Below are 21,663 nucleotides of genomic sequence, written 5' to 3'. Positions count from 1 at the left end.
TAAGGTTTGAGTGACAGTAATGCATGTGGAGGAACAGGAGGTTTCATGTGGTTTTTACCAAAGACCTCAGAGTGTCATGTCTACTGTGTTATTTCACCTGAGTGTGGAGGAACAGGTTGTTCTGTGAACCAGTCAGAATTTTTTTATTTTGGCAGCTTCTTAACCAAATTGAAGACGTTTTTAACGCCACATAAAATGAAATTTAACACTTGATCATACAGTTCATACCAAAGAATGAAGGAAAAGCATGAGGACAATAAGGCCTAGTATTATTCTATATAACTATTACTATAATACACGATTTTACTACTTTTTTTTCGGTAGTTCCCAGCTGTCTAGAACACAAATTCCTAGTAATATAATCGATTAATCTGGAACGAAGTAACAGAAAATGGGTGGATGGATTTAATGATTAAAACTATTTATTAATTAAAAGTAGCAAAAATGCTTTGCTTCAGCTTATCCTTATGAAGTAAATGATGATTGTGTAAGGTAAACACCGTTAGCTCTATCAGCACTGTTGCAAATGTTTGCACTGTTAGCGCTGTGAGCATAGTTAGCTGCTAGCCCGCCCATGAGGTCAATCCCTCAATCATAGATATGCTCTGATTTTTTTAATCTTTTAAGACTTTTCAAGGCCTCCAGGTCACCTAAGCATTAGGCCAGATACCTGCAGCCCTATTATACATGATAGAACCATGTTCAAACACAAAAAGAACCACAATGCATGGCTTGACCTTGAAAACTTTGAGGTTCATCCAACATGCTTAAAAAGTTGTTCCTCTGCTGGGAAGCTTCTACTGTGAAACAGCTGCAGGAAGTGTTGAGTTAGCTTTGCGTGGAGATTCAGACTGTGCCTTTAGAACAGCTCTGATGGCACAGCAAAGGAACAGCGATCGTTAAACAGTAGGGTTCCTATATGTTAGACGAAGGAGGGAAGAAACCTCCAGCGACCAAACAGTGAAACCTACATTAAGCAGGTGCTGCAAAGCTACTGAACGTGATGTGAGGAGCGTTTGGTTGAGCTTGTCATATCGTTGTAATGCTCCCGAGCCAGGCTACACAATCAGGAAAGCAACTACTGCGAACGCACTATGCTAACAAAAATCTTCACAGTACGGCATGACATTGTATATTTTAGGTGCGAGCATCAAAGCGTTGTTAGATTCTCACAACGGGAGGTGAAGCTATTTAAGCGGCAGAACTGATGAGCTGGTTTGGATCTATTTCAGGCAGAAAAAAGGGGGTCTTCAGCAGTCGTAGATTACTCTTTAAGGACCAAAATACATTTCGCCTTCTGAGCTGCGTGTCCCTGCTTCCTAAAAATAAACCCACAGAAGCAGCGAACACCTTCTGTGAGCTGACAGGATGAAGCGGCATTGTTTGTGCTCTGGCATCGAGAAGAAAAGACTCACCACTGCTGCGACTCTTGCGGTTGGCCTTCCCCCCTGTCAGCAACATCTTCAAGCTGTTCCTAAACATGACTGCAGCAGATGCCCTGGACCAGACTACAGAAAAATCTGTTGAAAGAGAGAAAGGACAATAAAACATGACTAAAGCTGTGAGAACTGACATTGCTAACAATAGAATTCAGAGAAATCAGAGCAATACAACCAAACTAAAGAGCCTTTACTACCACATCCTATAATGTAATTGTATTGTCGTGTTTTACAAGTATTGGCTCAAAAATACTGTGCCAATACTACCATTAAAAGTGTTCCCAGTGGTATGAGAGCGCCTCTATGGTTTCATACATTACAAATGTCGTGTTTAAGAGTCTTCAGAGAGTAAAGTGGATTTTAAAGGCGCCATGACTGCTTATAAAGTCAATGTAAAGATGTTAGTGGATGAAACAGACACAAATTTACTGCTGGAGCTAAGAGTTAATATGAGAAACTTTACGCTTATACCAAAGTTGTAGGATTATTTCCATGAAAGTAGTTGGACAAGAGGAAAAAGTTGAGATGCTCTAGATAACCAAACAAAAAAGAGTATTCCAGTTATCAAAAAAAAAACCCAGGAAGACATATTTTACATAGGGGCCAAACGGTGGAACTACAATCGCCATCATGTGGTGCCATTGGCCCAAAATATTTCTTCCCATAGACTAACATTGGAAAAAAATTGGTATATCAGCAGATATTTCTTTTCTAAGGTAAATAAAATTCTCAGTACAAACCCTTGAATAGCCCTTATTTAAATCATTCGGACCCAAAAAGTTGTAAAATTCACTATTAGCCAAATCCAGAATTATTTTATGAATGAGACCCGAGAACAAGGTCGGACAGAGAGCTAGGAGGCGGAGCTAAAGGAAACGCCAGTGCTGTCTCGGCTTCATGCGCCAATGAGCAACGTTTACAAGAATGAACAGTTCTCTTCATACATCCATGGTTATCACACAGAGACACATGCTAACTAGCTTAAAGCTACATAGCTAACCTCTCTATATCTGGTGACATGACATTGGCTGTTTGTGGTGAATAAAAATAGACTGCAAAAACACGAATTTGTGCAAATAAAGTGAGGAGAAAATGTGCTTTGTATTTAGAAGGTCAAGGCCATATCCAAAATTCAATAAATGGAACAGTTTGGAACAGAAACATACAAACGATGTATCATAAAAGAATGGAGGATGATGTTTCAGTACAGGAGCATCAATGCTGACAGATAAGAACACCTTAAACAATAACATTGTCTTCACTTCTGGCCTGCAGCTTGTTCTATCCCGCTAATTCCTCCCCTTCCCTCCCTCCTTCCTTCCCTCCCTCCTTCCCTCCCTCCTTCCCTCCCACATATCTCTGATGTGAGTAGTAAAAAGCTCGGCAGCAGATGTTCCCCATTAGGTGGGAGTGACTCAGCAGAGCCCCACAGACAAACTCCAGCTGAGAAGCCAGCTTTGGACCCAAACAATTAAAAGAGGAGGACATGGAAAAGCTCTCCAAAATCCCCCTCCTCCCCCCCACGACCCTGCTTAACTAATGTTTTTCACAATCCCCTCCTGACCTTGAGAGAGGGTCTAAAAGGCTTCAGGATCATAATACAGCAGACACTGAGGGGGACACTGGGGAAATGACGAGGAAACACATGATGTTTGTAGTCAGGTGGGATGAAACCGAACCATACCAAATCCATCTTTTGCTGTAATGACTTATTTATGAATTCTTTCTTTTTTTTCATTTTTGAGAGTGTTTTAGGAAGTGTTATCTCTCTCAAATGTAATGGACTAATGTTATCTCCAGACTACAGCTGTAGGTGGAGGCCTGAAACACTTAATAATGTAGGTGTAGATTATCCTAATTTATCATGAGGTTGAACCTTTGACTCCACCCAACAACTCCAGCCATATATTTCACTTTTTTTAAGTAATAATTCTAATCAATTACTCCCCCAGTGTTACCTTGCAATCTTGAAGAATACCTTGTTTTACTTGCATGCCTCTTTGGCAAACGAAGTATCAAAAAACTGAGGAAGTTCTTGATCATTTTACGTATATTTTCATTAAATTTACACTTTTCACTGCACTTGCAGAGACTGTTTATGCAAAAGTGCATGGTTAAAATGTATGATTTTAGTGAAGATGCATGTGTTTGTGAAGTTGCGATCATACGACCGGATAAATGAGACTTGGATTATATTGCACAAGTTTTGTTTTGATATAGTTTTGCTGATGTCAAAAGCGACAGCCCTTTACTTCAACTCATCAAGACTTATCTCTGTTTTTTGATTCTCTGTTTGCTGTTGAGGCATGCAACATTTTTGAGATAACATGGTGTGAGTAATTGATATACAAATAGTCCTTTTGTGGGTGAAGTATTCCTTTAAACGTAATTGCTTTCTCCAGGCTGTCTGTCTGTCTGTCCTCTCGTAGGGTGGAGTTCTCCAAGTGTCAACAAGATTGCAGTACTGGCAGTTGCCAATTTAGAGTTTAGCTCATGTGTCAAAAAAAATAAAAAAATAAAGGAATGAAAGACAAGTCAACAACAATATAGCAGCTGAAAATTGAGATGGAGCCACTGGAGCTGCCAAAAATGAGACCAGACCGAGCCTCGGATCAATTTAGATGCCTGTTTGGAGAAAGCCAGCTGTTTGTTGTTTTGAAAGAAGCAGAGTGGAGATACTTAAGTATTCTTCTTTTGTTTAGCACGCACAAGAAGCAAAAAGCTGAATTTACTCATTGTCATTGTGTTCGATTAGGGAGAAATTAAGCCATTATCAGGCTCATAATGTAAAGTCTAATCTCTTCATTACTCATCTAACCAGAACACAGCCTACTGAAAGAAAGGAACATACATTAAGTATGATAATATAACATATACTGTATATTACTTGTTTTGCCTGTCTGTGGAAAAATGCACTGAATTAAGGTGAAGAAGAACCTTATTTTTAGGCCTTACTATGATGCAAAGATGTGTACATTAGCAGGAATGTAGCACAAAATGTTTCATTTGGGTAAAAAAAATTGGTATCATTTTATTTTGCCTGTGAATAAGGACAGGAATTTATTTAAATGTTGAAGTGGAATTACATATTGTCCCTGAAATCAATTAATAACTTTATAATATTATAACAATCTCAATATTGATGACAATAATCGTGATTATCATTTCGTGCAGCTTTACAGGATCCTCACGTCTGATGTGATTGTTTCAGGGATCATTTATTTTCTTTATGCAACAAAGGGTTGCTCAATAAAATGAAATTGCAGCCTTTTTGCTACACAAGAAAAACATGACAAAACAAAAACAGTAGTGCATTTTGGGAAATTGCATCACGGAGAACAAAACGACTCTCTGGGGAGATAATATGGCCGGCATCTTATTACACATTTGACAGCAGGTACCATTCCACTCTCCGATCAATAGCAGCGTCCATCAAGGCCAATGCAAATGGAGGTTATGGCATTTTTATAGTGTGTTATCTTTTGATGGATGCAGTTCAGTTTGTATCATAGAGGCTAATAATTCCACAGCTCATAAAAACACTTCTCAACTCCTCTGATTTAGAGGGGATCACTGACAGCACATATTAATATATTTGACCTCATTTGCCGAGCAGTGTAGTGACACCCAGCCGTCGTGACAGGATCCCCTAAATAAAGAATGAGCCCCGATGTGAATCAGTGGGTCTAAGAGGAAAGGCGGACATCTTTTTTTATTACTAACTTTTGTCTCTGATGCAGCAGCTTTTGTCTGATTAAAGTAAAGAGAAGAGTTTCCCACAGGGCCGTCTTATCAGCACCTGATACGATTGTCTTGGAAAGCGAGTTAACTGATGCTTCAGGCAAATACTCCCTCAAAACATCTTTAATTTAGTTTTTTTTTTGCCTAATAACATGTGCCACAAAGGGCCGAAATTGTAATGATTCATAATCAAAGCACAAAGCAGCACTAATGACGGCGTGTCTCTTGTTAACAAATGTCTTCTGATTAAAAATATCACCCTGCAAATGCCAAATTACACCTGTATTCCCATGTAAGAAACAAGTGTTTTGCTTGCATCTAAAGCACAGTGTTGGGTCCCCTGTGTGAGATTGTTCCTGATGTAGAGACGCCTCTGTCTCGCGTCCAGCTCTCCAATTAAGAAGATGCAATTTCATCAGAAAAGCTGTATATATTCTCAGGCAACTTGCCACTGTGTCTCTATATATGTCCATATTCGACAGGTGTTAAACTAGATAACACTTTTGTTTTCATGTGAGGTTTGTAGCACTTATCGCAAAAGGCCGATGTAGTCTATTAGATGCTTGTTTTTAAGAATCCTCATGATATTCTAATCGTTTATGCATCACCGTTGCAATTTTCTTGAGTGTAAATATAGGCTGACTTGCGATAAAAAGGTGTTGCAGTGAACTTGAACCGGATTGGCTGTTGGGAAAGAACTAGTTGAAAGCTGGCAGTCATTAAAGCTGCTTTATGATACGGTGACACAAGTGATCCTCACACCTACCAGAGGGATACATGAAAAGCATTAGTCACATCAAAAGCATGCAGTGTTACTTCAGGGTGGATGAGCGGCGATGCTTCGATCGTGGCGTGGGCTGAGTGGAACAGTCCAATATTTCTTACAATCCAAGATTAATAATCAGGAGCCATTTTCACACTGTTCATCACAAACTGAGTAGATTTCCTTTACTTACTTCTCAGATAAACGCTCCAACAATGAGTGGTTTTATCATGTGGAAGGCCTTCTCACGGTCTGAAATCAATTCATTGGTATGAGTCATGTGCCGTCTCATGACAAGATGTAGACAGCGGTAAGGGGGTGTAAGGTGACAACGGGTCATATCTCGGCGTGCACGCATCACCTCCAGAGACTCAGCCCCGGCTACGTATCCGTGAGACTCAACCGCGACTTCACCTCAGCATTAAATATGAGCAGGGGGAGCAGCTTATTATGTCTGGTCTGGTTAGTGCACAGGCCAGGAGGCATTCTGTGATAATCTTTAAAAAAAAAAAAAAAAAAGAGGCATGACTCAGTGAGTGCATATTGTAGCAGCTAGAAAGGACTGGGGATGAAATACAGAGGACTTTAAAAACCGAGCCACGATAAATCTGCTTCCATATGTGTGTAGCGGTGAGCTAACCAGGCTACGGCTAGAGCAGTTTACCAGCTGCCAGAGCAGAGAAGAGGGAGCGATATCGCTGTCAGGAGGCAATCAATGTAGGGAATCTTAGAGGACAGGATAGTGAGTAGGCAAGTGAGCACACACATATAGACGGGTCGCCACAGAGAGAGCCGGGCAGAAAGATGCACCAGTATACGAGCAGTGTTTCATCTGAGGGTGTAAAGCACACACACATCGCTCTCGTTCCCACTCTCTCTGACCCGGTGTACCGGCCTGTGTGAAGGGAAGCCAAGAAAGCAGCATGCTCTCACGGATAATGTGCGTAAGCGGATGCAGCCCATCTCAGGCTCCTCCACAGCTCGGCCATGATGCTCCTCCAGTGTGTTAAAAAAAAACAACAACACTTAAAGGCACATTCACCGGCCCGGCGGTGACGAGACACTTTCGTCTGCTCCGGTCACATTTAGAAGCAGCGCGTTTGTTTGTTCTGATGAAATATGAAACGGTTTATTTGTAAGTAGGAATTGGGGCGACGATTCGATGTGGTGGTTTATCGTGTTTCAATGTTAAAATCATTCATCCAGATATCCTGATACACATTTACGTCTTCAGGATGATAAAAACGGGCACAAATAAACTCAAATGTGTCAGAAAAATTGAATAAGAATTCTGCTTATGGGAGCATCTTAGCGCAGTTAAATACAAATTATTGTCTCAATCTGATTTATACAGAGTATTTGTGTGCATGTATAGAATAGAAAATAGAAAATCTTTATTTTAAAATACAAAACAATTATGTAGCAGTCCTGACAGTGCATACACATTCAACAAACTGTTATAATAATAGAGAAGAATAAAAATACATATCATAAATAGAAAATATGTTTTTACTGTGACCAATAAAACAGTAATATATTGCACTTTTCGACATTGCACATTGAGGCCGAGTTGTATTGCCTCTATATATAGGTAATAATTAAATATGGGAACATGTATGTACAAAGGAATAAACTAAGCTGCAGTTGGAGTGTAAAACATCTGTGCAGATACAGGCTGTATCTTTGAGTATCAGTTGACAATGCAAACATAGTCTGCGTACAGCTGGAAACAATGATTATTTCTCTATAACTCCACTCTAAAGTATTGTTTGCAATTAAATGAGAAAATACTCAGTACTTTGAGTTGTCAAGAATTAAATTCACAGAGGAATAAACAAAAATAGACTTCACCATGTGGTTATTTAATACAGACTATTCATTTGTTGCAGTAAAGGGAAACATGCTATATTGTGATATATATCATTATTGACATAAGAAATAAAAGATTTTGGTTAAATCGGCCTATTTTTAAGCTTCAAGAAGGTCTGAATTAACACTCAAAATAGGTCTCAAATATGCCTTTTGAAATCTGACAGATACATACAGAAAAGGCTTTAAACTTTCCGTAGCATTATTAGCTTTGGTCATTAAACAAGAATTGTTTGATCATCGCATTATGTGGAGAATATTAGAAGATAATGTTATGTGTCTTCATGCCGTGACCCTCCTGTAGAATGATTTAAACTTTTAATCACTAAGCCCCATCAAAAAAAATTTAAACATCAAAGAAATCCCACTGGCAGCAGGCTGAGTCTGAGCCTGGACCGAGAACCGACGTGACCCTCCATTAATTACTAAGCTTATTTACAATCAATAAAGTATCCTTTAATGGGGCCTGCCATGGCAAAGGCCATTGTTTCAGGGCGGCCAATAGGATTTATCTCGTGTTACCCCTGGCCTCCAAATTAAAACTCATCTGAGAGGAAACCACACAGACACAATCATAGAATTAGCGAGGAGGGTTTCCCATGGGAGTGCTCTTACTGTGATTACCTATAACACAGATGTTACAGCAGAGGGAGGCTGGAAAATTGTGCCATTTCAACGGGGGCACTTTTGTAGTACCCACTATTAAAATCTAATCTTTCAGGGAGGTGAATGACTAGGGGAAAATTTCTGAGTAAAATCTAAGTTGTTATAAAAGATATAATAAGAATCCGTCTTTAAACTGGTCATTATGATTCACAGCAGAAAGAAATACAGCTCAATATTGTCGTCGCAAGAGTGAGAATCCCTCGACACAGCGAGGCATCAACAGTTTGAGAGCGACAAATGGACTCTGCCCTGAGGGACACACGTTTCTTAGAGCAATTATAGATGAATCCGACGGTGTGTCTGGAAAACATGAATGTCAGACCATAATCAAATAAGACCGGTGCCAGACGAAGCATTGTTAGAGAATATTTATCTTGAAACGGCAGTGTAATTGAAGCTGAGTCATCCATGATTCCATTTATTTCCTCCACTTGTTTCTATGCACTGTGATGCTTTCATGGAGAAAAGAGTGATGTGAGAAGATAGTGGCAAATGGACCTGCTCATTAAAAACAAAAAATCCTGCTGCATCTCTTAACACAGCACAGAAAAATATTCTCACTCAAAAACGGATGCAAAAAAATCTGAGCCTCAGTCCTCACGCCCTGCAGCATCAGACGGGGATAAATCACACGCCCATCTCCAGTTTGAGGATGGCCAGGGGAGCAGAGTTCCATAAATCACACTGATATCAATAAGGGGAAGTGTCAGGGCCCGGCTGGCAAGGTGAGAGCTGCACAGGGCGATGCAGAAACCACTTAAGGTTGCGGGTAACAAAGTTGCACTCCTGCCCCGCGATAGATTATTTATAAATCTAGATTAATGCCCCTGCAATCATTGCCTTGCAGGGGAAGGTGGTGATGTCTGTATCACGATCAGTCACAGGGGGACAGGTTCGGATCCCAGGGCGGCCAAGATTGCTGTCTGAAAGTTCCTCGGCTTTCTGCTACTAGATCTACATGGAACATAAGGAATGTTCAAATTATTAAGCTTTAGAGTATCGTCACATACCAAAGTATTAAACAAAGTGTTTCCAAGGATGGGAATGTTTTTCAACTCCAATAGAGAAGACATTTGTTTCATTTCACATTTTGATATCAGAGTAAGACATCTATTGTGAAATATAGAACTACAAATAGTTTAGTTGAAAGTATTGTTTTATATCTCAATATTCAAATGAGAGATTTCTGGATAGTTTAGGGTTCTATCTACGACATTCAGTACCGTTAGCTCTGTCAGCACTGTTGCCGTTGTTTGCACTGTCTGTGCCGTTAGCGCTGTTAGCAGTTAGCCAGCGGCTTGGCCTTCAACTTATTGAGAGCTGTGTGGAGGCAATAGATATGCTCAGAATTCTACATTGAGCACATGTAGATGATGGTATTTGGTTTATGTTATGACTATCAGATACCCATGAGCTTCAGGCAGCTTTTCCAATAGGCGTAAATCGTCGTATTCTATTTGTTGTGCCACAATTACTGAATTTCTCCCAAATCAACCTACAATCTGAAAATTATCCAATTCAAACTGCTGAATACGTAGCCTTTAGTTTATTAATTTTAAGCTCTGTAATTGGATCTTTTTTACTGCAATGCATTGCTCTCTTTTCTTTACACTTTGACTTCATTGAACCAGGAGAGTTTTATGTCCCACCAAAACTGGAAAACGCTCCAACTGCAATCCACCTGGCATTGTGTATTGCAGAAAGCGAACGTGACCCCTGAAGTATCTCCTACTCCTGCTTTAAAACTCTGTATAGCGGTGAACAGCCAAACCTAACAGCAGTTACTCGTCTGCTCTCCATTGACACATGAGCTGTAATTTAGACCCAATGTCAGCACGCCATCTGCAACCCTCAAGCTTTGACAGAGCAATGCTAAAGAGCGAAGACGACTTTTGGCACAGGTTCCCAAGAGCACTTGAAAACGAGATATGCACATGCAATATTTCAATCTATTTACTGTTAGATTGGCAACACTGTTTTTCTGACAGTTCAAAAGTAAAGGGCCAACACTTTAAGGTAGGTATGCCCTTCATTGAAGTCCATACTGCTCCAGTTGGGCTTGATGTGTTCTCCAACACACCGACATGGCCTACATGTAGCCAAGTGAAGTATTATGTGCTTTGGTTGTGTCATCTCCCTGTGGGGGAAACAGAAGTCCTCCTACACAGGCCAACTGGCACTCACTGGGACCAAATCTATGCCCAGTTTAAACCAGCTTAGACCTCTCCCACCCTCTCGTTGAAATCTACTCAAAGGAAGCGGCTGAAATAGCGTGTCAACCTTTATCAGAGTCACAAAGAGCCAAATGAAGTAGGGCATATTTCATTGCCTTTTATTTCCCCATGTTTCTTTTAGTAAATGTCTGGGCAAGACCAAATAATGGGATGAAATACTGCGAGCCATGAAGGTAGGTGTAGCCAGATTAAGGAGGGAAATAAATCATCTAAATGCACAAAACCTTTTTATTCCGTCAGAGCTGCGTGTCCACAGTTTTTAGTTAAAGTCCAATTGCACGTCTTCTTTATAATCTCTTCAATGGCAGGCAGTTCATATGAAGTGATTAATGATTTTTTCCCCCCCTGCAGGCACTGAAATGACAACGGCAGCCAAGCTCTGATTATAACGTGTTGTGAATGTGCTGCTTTAACGCTCCCTCGCTCTTGTTTGGTTGCTGCTGTGAACAACAGCAACTACACTTTGGGGATGAGCAAAAAACCTCTCCAAGCTTTGCCACGAGCAGGTAGAAAAAGAGAGAGATACTGGAGGAGGAGTGAAGTATTGGGACTCTTCTACTGATATAGCATTACCGAGGTTAACTCTTTAAAGATTACCATTTTAACAACAAATGGAGTTGGATGATGATGTGAAAGGTCAAACACTGTGTTAAATATTGCCCAGAGAGGAGGAAGGTTTAATGAGGTAGTTCGATTAATCCCACTAGCTGCTGCTTCCCTTCCACTCCCTCCTCCTTCATCCTCTCCATGCAGAGACCTCACTGCTACACCTGCTGGCCGTTTGGAAGTGCTGCTGCACCATCTGCATTGACAGTCCGAGCAGAGGTGCCAGGAGATGTATTAATAAAACGATGAGTCCAAAACCCTAATCTAAATAACAGCCTTTCATCTCCGTTGCTGACATATGCCACGGACATGCCCATCATCGGGTCTGTGGAGTACACGGAATCATTTTTGTTTTGCATAAATCTATCTCGGGGGGGCTGCCATTTGTATGCCTCTCGCTCCCCGATACGGTTCAAACAAATAGAGCAGAGCTCCGGGAAGAAGAATGGTTCGGTGTTTGACAGGCAGCTTAAAAGGGGCAAATAGAGTCATGACATGAGGAGGGAAGGTCATTCTGCAGAAGGCCACTAACCGCAAGTAATCAACTTTGGCAGAAGCGCACATTTGCATTGAGATGGAGGCATTTAGAATCAGCCGGTGTCTCCGGGTATGTGATGAAATTCTTTGAATTAAAAGGGCCGGAAGCATCTCCTGGTCTCCTTCACTTCACTAGGAATCACTCTTCCTGTGTACTGTCCTTGACATTTGATAGATGCAGTCTCAAATTGTATGCGCTGTAATAACACTCCATGAGACAACAAGGTTACAGGGTAAATAAATTACATTTTCTATGAAATTACATTTAATTGAGATACATGCCTACCTTGGTTAACAGAAAAGGGCACCACTGCAGAGACCCTGGACTTTCTTATTTGTGTTTTCTGTATCTCTTGATTGTGTCTATTTAAAGATAATTGGCTGGCAACAATATTAAGCATCAAGGCTTGAGCACCAACAAGGCAAAGCTGGCATCTGCCCCATAGCTAAAGAACTTCCGAGGCCTCTAATTAGCTGAACGTTTTTCCTTGATAATAAGCAAAACTATAACACCATATCAGCTGACATGATAAGGACCTTCAGCTTGATTCTGATTCACTGTCTTATCTTCTTGCCTTAGAAATTCTGTTTAAAGCCAGAACTTTTCAATTATTCACCCAAACAAACAGCCAAATGATGCCAATTCTTTCTCAATAAAAGTAGCTAGCAGCACTAGCTCAAAACATGTTTAAATCTAGCCATTAAATCACCAAGTTGGCAACACTGACAGCCGTCCTTAAGGCCTCCCAAAGCCAATGTCCCACAATTATCAATACTAACAACCAACGTGGTTATTGTTAGTGCTCACAGCTGTGACACTCTGCTGACGATCAATGAGTGTACTGGCAGAATACGCACAGGCAGAGAGCCCGTCCAATCTTTACATTCGGCCGTATTCAATGATTGGATGATCTTAGTACAGTAATGTGACAACCACGGATACCATAGATTACTAATTCTTAGTCAGGGCATTTGTTTCCTTGATTGATGTCATGATGAAAAGAGAATTACAAAAAAATGATCAAAAATGCTTTTGAAAAAGATACAAACCCTACCTGTAAGACCTTCAGTTCTTTGACAATATGTTTCCTATTCCTTACTTAAGTTTTTTTGGAGGGGTGGAATTGGACTGAAATTGGGATAAAACGGGGAAAACCAATCTCTTAATTTAAATCAAGAACATTTTGTGTATCGGAGTCAAGTAATCCTAAATGCATCCAGAGGGATTCAGTGTAAGAAAAAGAAGTCAAAGAGCTGTGAATCATTTTTTCATCCCTCGACACTCATGCATAACATTTCTGTGATACCTTCTCTTAACGTCCCCACACATCTTGTCCTGGCTCAGCTGTCACATGGATCCAGCGCCAGCCTGAAGCTGGTTTCAGACAGAATTGCAACTGCCGGTTCTTCCTTCTGCCCCGTCCGTTCTGCCTGCCTCACATAACTTTGCCCTCAGATGAAATCCAAATGGGTTGATCTGACCACTTCAAGGGGAAGCACTAAATCACCAACTAGCACAAGTTCCCATTTGCTCTTATTCCATGTCCGTGTGTGCGTCCCAGTTCGGTTCATTTCCTTAAAATGCTTGACCACACAACACTTAGCCAGAGGCCTGTTGAGGGCTTGTAGTAACTTTGTATCTCTGAGCAGCAGAGCCAGATAGAGCGTTGGACTTCCTTGCCTGGGGGTATTGTGCATCAAGTGCAGCTGAGTGGTTGATAGGCTTAGCATGGCTTCTAAGTGGAAGTAAAGCCACGAGGGCACTCCGGGTTTGGTTTCCTCCACGAATCTACTAAAGTCCTCATCTTAAATTAACTTAAACCAACTTAAAAGAGCACTAGAGCAAAGACGCTGCAGCTGTTTGGGATAATATTTAACCATCCTTACAGGCATTTGCAGCTCAAATGAATTGCAGACCACAAGACAGAGCTTCAACTTGCATTGCTGCTTCAATAAAATCAATAAAAGAAATGTTGCACTGCAGCGATGCGACCAATCACTGACTTGCTGTTTGCAGTGGGTTGCAACAACAAATGGACATAAGGTGACAGTAAGAAATAGTTAGTTAGTAAGGTACGCCATGACAATAAGGCAGATAAAAAAAATTTGGTTAACGGTTGCCGGTCACAAGAGCACACATCTGGGGAAGGACCACAGATTCACCAGACAAAAATATTGATATTTTCTATTTTGTAAAACCTCAGAATGAATTTAATGCCAATCCTAAACTAACATTTCTAAAATGACATCTACATAATCTGCACTTGGAAACTATAGTCTGAGGTAAGGTTAATTTCTGTTTTTGTCCCACCTATTTGTGTCTTAGTAACTAATGGGAACAACTATTTTTGAAATTGGTCCAGTATTGAGGGAGAACGCGGCAGACTTCAGCCGCTGAACAGACCAAATCAAGCGGCAGGTAAAGAAAACGGTTTTATTTCTCTGTAGTATCCTTCACATAATGTTGGCAGACACTTATAATTACATTCGGAGCCCGTCAGTGGCAAAAACAAATACAATTAGAGGACGTACATTGACGGTGAGGAGTTTCCCCAACGATTACTTTGCAGCACAAGTCTCGCTCAATACTGGACCAATTTAGAAAATTGTTGTCCCCATTAGTCTCACACTTAAACATGAGTAAATAGGGTGGAGAAATACCAAAGTTACCCTTTAATTAAGGGTAGAGTTGGGGTTAGGCAACTAAAACGATTGGGTTACGAATAGGTAAATATCGTGGTTATGGTTAATAGAATGGAAAATGTCAATTTGAAGAGATTTCTGATTGGCATTTTGCCTCTTTATCTAGGTATTAACATGTCAATTGACTGCTGTGTAAGACAAAAAAGAAACAGAAATATTTGTATCTGACTGCTAGTAAGGTAAAAAAAAAAATGAAGATGAGGGGTCGAATTTCCTCTCAAAGAGGTCATGTGTTGATGCTTTCTATTCATGACATCAACCAATAATGTCTGTGACGTCAAGAAAACCCACAAGGAGTCCATGCACCCAGCATACCCCAAAGGTAGAGAGTCATCAGACATTCAGAGGGTGGGTATGGTTTCAAAACCGCAGGACAAGAACAGAACAGATCAATACGGTACTGCCAACCATCCAAACAGCCAGAGAGAAAGCCATAAAGAGACGGAGTGGCTTAGGTATGTCAAAGGGGTTTTATAATGACATTTGGTGCTGAGCAAATGAGTTCCTGCCCTCGAATGGGCCTCATAAATAAACCGGTCCAATTGTCAAAAGTGATTGTTGACAACTGCCTGGGTTCTGCACACGTCTGGGGAAATAAGTGTGTGGATTACATGCGCATGGATATGAACGCTGTTTCATTGGAGCAGAGGCGACCTGACTGAGAAAAGAGATGAATCTGTTTCGCCATAAATTATGCATTATGGTTCGGTCCTGTATTACCTTGTGCATCACCATCATCGTGTTCACATTCACTCTGAAGAACGTCATTGTCCACTGTGAATTAGCAGCATCACGTCTCTTTTCATCTCATCCACAGACAGTTTCTATGGGAGATGTGTGTGCCTTCAGCCTGCAAATCACTTGATGTAACTGTGAAAAAGAGGCGCTGACAGGTTCCAGGAATGTTCTTTTCTTCATTTATAGAAATAAGGCCTCCAAACAGGTTCTTCCTGAAGGGCTCAGGTTCTACCCACAACCATTTGCTTCTGAATAATGCTGTTTTTGAAGAAGGGGTTTTTCAAGGCATCTTTGTAAGACTAAGAGTCCAAAGAAGAACCCAAGGGAACGGCCACAACAAAGGATTGTGAACAATCATTTTTGTCGTTTACACTGCACCAAATCAGCCCCGGCCCTTTAGGGTTCTAGATGAAACCTTTAGAATATAGAATGGTACTCAGAAATACCCCCTGGATTGGTTCTAGATGAGACCCATGGGATATTAAAGGGTTCTGGGTTAAGCCTCCTGGTGGGGTTCAAGATGAAACCCATGGGATATAAAAGGGTTCCGTTGGAATAAAAAATGGTTTACGATGGAACCCCCGAGGTGAATTGTTGTTAGCACTCTTAGAAGGTGGAAAGGTTCTAGATAAAACCCCAGAGAGGGCTCTGTGTTGAACCATTACACCAAAGAAGGGTTGTGGAATATTCCACTTATTTGGGTTCTAGGTAGAACCAACTTAAAGGGACCAGTGTGGAACCTTAAAAAGGTCCTACCGGGAACCAAGAAGGGTTTTTGTACAAGCCGAAGAACCCTATACGGTTCTAGTTAGCACCTTTATTTTTTAAAAGTGTACTGTTTTGTGTCAGTTTTGCTTGTGGAAGGAAAGAATGGGTCGATCTACAACCATCTTTATTTTTGTCGTTACGAATGGGATGTGTGCCTTAAATTCATATTTTGTGACAAATTTCTGCAGCTTTAAAAATGTACATTTCCTTTTTCATTCAGACTCACTATTAATTCCAGAGCCAGAGATACAATACCACAAAGAAAAGATCACATTAGTGTGCTTCACAAGGGCAATGATGCCTTCAGGGTTGCTATTTGTGACTATGAATCTGGATCACAGACGGCGGTACAAAGGGAAAGAAGGGAGTGTGGGCGGGAGTCGGGAGAAAAACATCTTAAATTACTTGCTCTTCCAGTTCAGCCCTTCCACCAGATCGCTGTCAGGCCAGACTGACGTTTGATTGAAAGCGTGGACAGGACCCAAGAAACGGAAACCCAATTAGCACGTTAGCTGGCCACAGGACCTCTGATGGCGATTTGATGACCACCAATAAATGTCTGTTAGATCCCAGCTACCGTCGCAGCATGTGTCAATCATGGAGCTGCACTTTACTTCCACACTACAATCGTACCACAAGCTTGGCTTTAAGGAAATTTGAAAAGAAAAAAGCATGACGATGATAAGAAGTCTCTCATACAGATGTTGGCAATCATCCATCCTGTTTTCACTTCAGCAGCAATGCATTTTAATTGAAAGATACTTATCATAAGTTCTTTCATTAAATGACTTTGTTTTCATGTCCCATTGCAATTATTTGTCTCATGTTATTATGAGTAATCCAGAGTGTTGGGTTGATGAGGCTCTGTTGAGAATATTAATGAGCTACATGTACAACAAAGGGCACCTTCATTCTGTCTATAGGCCTTATTGGTTTCACTTAAACAAGGCGGCGTATTCGCAACATGAACACACCACACCCTCTCCGGGGTGATGATGTCTGCAGAACAGCAGTCGCCATGCGTCTTAAAGGAGGCACGTGTCTGTATGTGTGTGCAAGTCCTCACATATGTGGACCTGTCGATCAGATAGAGATGATTAAGTGGCAAATACAGGCGAGTTTCAGTCTCTGCCGCGTTCGGTAAAAGAACCCATCAGCAGAAGGGTGAGGAGACGGATGGAAACACGAAGGGTCACCTTCAGTCCTTCGCCTCTCTCGCTGAAGGTCACAAGCCGACAGATGAGTCCGCCCTTTCTTCAAGCCTCACGCCGTCCACATTAGCAGGCTGAGCCGGGCCTTGCCAGCGTCAGCAAAAGAAAAAAAGGCTAGGTGTTATTGCCCTCTTGAGATGGAATGTGTCAGCCTTACACTCACTATCTACACTGAGGGTAAATAGTGCAAAAACAGTGGGACTGTGGGGAGGGATTGTGGAGACTGGATGGAAATAGAAGAGAGAAAAAGCCAAAACTACTGATACACAAGCATGCATATTTAATTAATTAGAGTCATGGGCTGCTGATTTCAGACAATGCAATAGACAGTGGAGTTTATACTGCAGGTCAACTTCAGTAGAAACTTCGATGTGCTTCGGTTTCACCGATCAGCAGGAACCTAAACCCAGAATCATAAATACGTTCCATATCACCAGTGCACACTGACATTTGAATGTTTTCGATACGTTTCTATATGCATAGTTGTTTGCTGCTATATAAATGCTCTAAATATGGAATAAAGCACCTTTAAAAACAAACTTATGTGGTATTCTTTTACAATTCCCTTTTCACAAATCACCAATCATGTCTTTGAAACAAGTCCACTGAAGATCAGAATACAAGTTGACCATGTAAACCAACTAAAACATGAAAAAACAAGTTAAGTTCTGTTGTCGGCTCATGGTCTGGTTTCATTCGTGAACTTTAAAGAGGCGGGCTGCCGGCAGAGAACGCCCTCTTAATGGACCCCTGCCAGGAACTTCGTTCGCAAAGTAATTGGCAGCGGCCACCACATGTCTGCTGTGTACGTGGGCGGTTTTCAGAAGTCACACAGGTGAATATCACAGAAGTCTGGATTCAGATCAATCTTCACCCACTGAACCGAATCACTTCATCACCATCATCATCATCATCATCATCATCATCATCATCATCATCATCATCAGGCAATCATCATGTTGTTGTTTTTTATAAAGAAGAAAGTTAACAAAACAAAAAGATCAATCTGCGCCTTGTGAACCCGACTAGAGCTAAAATAATCGGTTGATTAATCAATTAGTCGACCAACAGATAATAAATCAGTTACTGTTTTGATGGTAAAATAATCGTTTAAGTCATTTCTCAAGCACAAATGCCAAATATTACCACGTTTTAGCTTCTCAATGGTGAAAATTTGCTGACTTTCTTTAATTTTGTATGTATATTTTTGATAGTTTACTAAATATCTTTCAGGGTGTTGTGCTCTTAGTTGGACACAACAAGCCATTTGAATAAGTCATCTGTTGCTTTGTGGATGGTTTTTTTGTACTATTTCCAAACAAAACAATTAATTTAGCAAATAATTGGCAGATAAATTGTTAGTATAAATAAAGCTCTAAACCAGGGACCACCCACAAACCCACTGTGGCCTTACAAAGTAATTATCTCTCCTACAAAAGCACGCTCGCAGGCAACTCTTGAATGTATTCGATTCTGGGGGAGGGGGAGGCAGCTGTTAGCCGGGCCCAGCTGTCAACGACGGTTGGCAGAGATGAGAGGGGAGGAGATGATTTCGAACAAACCTGTGCGTACATCGTCCCAAAGGAGCGCCGCTTTAAAGAAGCCCAGATGATAGCTGGATGTCTCTGTTTGCCTCGGAGTCTACGGCGTAATTACAATCCCATGCACACACTAATTACGATAAATACTGTGATGGAGACCAAGATAACATTTATTAATAGTTTGCAACTTACTGTAGGAGTTTACGAAGATTTGAGTCCAAGCAAACACTTTTACAAAGTCCATTTACAAGAATCAAGCTGTTGTGGACGTGTTGAATTACTTCCAAACACAAAACAAATTGGAGGTGAGGTTTGTGGAATAGAGTGGTGGAATAAAACTCCCAATCTTGACAGAATGAAAATGTATTTCATATTCAATTTTTCCATATCTTTCTTCCCCCCACAATTATTATTCATGAACTACAGCTGAGTATAAACTGAAAATGCAGATTTGCTTTTCATGCTGTTCACGCCGTGTTATTTCTCAAACCGTATACATTAGCACCCACTGATTTCTGAGCCTTTCATTTCCTGTGCCGCAGCGTGAATGGTACACTGTGGAAGCCGGGCTGTGTTATTGTTAAGGACATGGCTTTACGTTGGAAAATTGAAGCCTGTTGGATATATTCTCCCACCCCGTTTAAGCATTAGCAATGGCAAAGTTACTGGTACTGTATGTCCGTCTGCAAACATCTCCAATTACGTTTCTTGATGCATTATCACAATAGCCTTCTCCACTTGTGCTTTTGTCATATGAAAAAAAAGCATAACTCTACTGACAAGACAAACACAAAGCTCCTCATATGAGAAAAAGCAAAATATAACCTCTCAATGTTTAATATTTCCCATGAAGAGCGATTCTCAGCTTCCAATCTCAAGCCACTAAGTCTACAAACCAATGTGTCCAGCTTCTAAATGACAATTAGACTTGCATGTAGTGTTGAGCATTCAAGCCAGAAAACACTGCAGAGTATCTATTTTTAAACCAGTGGTGTGTTTCAGATGTGACAGACAACATAGTGAGTCAAAAGAACTAGTCGATTGGTCCCAGATCAGCCTGGTTTCAGTCCCAGGGCGTCAAATTATGAAGCTTGGGCAGTAGCCATCGACGTCTTGATCCCAAGCAAGGGGTCATAAAAAAGAAACTACGGGTCAAAGGATTTAAATTAGACCCAAATTGAAGGATGGAGTCAACAAAAGATAAAAGCAGGCCTTAAACCTCTCCCCGCCTGCACAGTGCTGCTCTCAGCTTGTGTGTGTATAAGCAGAAGTCTGTTAAAGAAAACCAGGACAATAACAATGCGGCTCTAATTACAGACCGAAAGTAAAGTTAAAATTAGATCACCTTAATTTCTGAATCTGTCCAAACATCTCCCGTAATTTGGCAAACACATAAACCTCCAGAGAGCACATGTTAAATTATTACTTTACCGTGTTTCTTAGTAACGGGATATGGACGGAAAGAGAAAGCAGTGACATTTTCTCTACAGACACCACTTCGACACAGAACACAGTGCTTTCTACATTAACTCTGGTGACTTCCTGAGTTTAGCGGCTGTCCACTCGTCAACTTCTCACAGAACTTCCTCTGAATTTATCATCATTTTGTGGGCTTTTGGTTTGGAAGCTTTTTCGTGGTGTCTCGTGCTGCAGTACCACTCTCCACCTGAACTATTTCTGATGCACCAAAGGAGGCGCTGTTTTACCAAAACCAAAAAACACTAAAACGCTGTTTAATAAGTAATATCTGGAGGGAAACATAAAGTTAAGTATCAAAACACTCATAAAATCTCAAGTACAGGGGACATCAGATTACTGCATATCATCTACACCTTTTTATTAATACATTTTTACATTTTTAATTACTTCGAAAATAATACATTTTGTCATTTTCCATTTCTTTGCCAGATGTGATGTTTTTTTGCCGTGGAATCGTTTCATTTTCTGTATGATTATATTTAGGTAGAGAATCACATCAAAGTTATAATTTTGATATAGCAGCAAAACTAAACAGGACTTTTAATTGAAACCAAAAATGGAGTGATTTTTACTGACGATGTCATGTCATGCGATGCTTGTCCACTGAGTCACATGACGTTACGTCCATAGCTGCTGTTTTGTTAGCACAAACCTTAACCGCTGCAGTTTAACAGCATCAAGCGAACCTTCAGCATCAAGACACTAAGCAAAAGGTCACTATACCGACGCTGTGGGAGCTTCTACCCCAACAGCATTATATATGCCTAGCAGGAATGAGATCACGTTGCCCAGAAAAACAAGATACTGTTACCAGCCTCTCTATTTCCTGGGGAGGTTGAGATGCTACTCTCCCTGGATCGTTCAGACCGGAGTGCATTGACAAGAACACAACAGTGTTAGCTGGAATGCATGACTAAGCCGGAGGTAGCCCGACCAGCAACTGAGGTCTCTGTGGGGGGAGAGTTTTATGTGCTACACGTGTAGCTCTGTCTGAGTGTTTTACATTAGACAACACTACACCGCACAAGCCATGCTGACAATCAGAGCGGCGAGAAAAGGTTCTCAAGCATTCCTCAGTGCTCTTACCATCTATCTTAGAAACAAATGGGCCATTTAGAGATCCAGTACTGCAGCTTCTGTGTTCAAGACGAATGTATCCTACCTGCTTTATGTTCCTTTTACATTCCAGCTAAAATAAACCCTTAAATCTGCTCTAAATCTCTGATTTGTGACTACAAGTCTTAACAGGAACCAGCCTTCTTAGAACCATACATGGATGACAAAATGAATAAAAAAAATAAAGCAACCAGATCAAACAAGGGAGGACAGCTCCCCCACAATTCAAACAGAATTTATCTTGCCTGATAA

At 40.9% G+C, this 21,663-nt stretch overlaps 1 protein-coding gene across 1 annotated transcript in view; it reads right to left on the bottom strand.

The window, feature by feature from the left end:
• The window catches only part of LOC129091828 (protein TANC1-like), a 97,628-nt gene that overhangs the window by 56,244 nt on the left and 19,721 nt on the right, over positions 1 to 21,663 (bottom strand). The window contains exon 3 of the mRNA XM_054599524.1: positions 1,416 to 1,520. Coding sequence (XP_054455499.1) covers positions 1,416 to 1,482 — 67 coding nt within the window. The 5' untranslated portion in view covers positions 1,483 to 1,520. The remainder of the gene's footprint in view (positions 1 to 1,415; positions 1,521 to 21,663) is intronic.

Source organism: Anoplopoma fimbria, chromosome 5 (assembly GCF_027596085.1).
Source record: "Anoplopoma fimbria isolate UVic2021 breed Golden Eagle Sablefish chromosome 5, Afim_UVic_2022, whole genome shotgun sequence".
NCBI classification, from domain to species: Eukaryota; Metazoa; Chordata; class Actinopteri; order Perciformes; family Anoplopomatidae; genus Anoplopoma; species Anoplopoma fimbria.
Note: the sequence above shows the minus strand (reverse complement) of the source record. Positions and strands in the feature narration are given on the sequence as shown.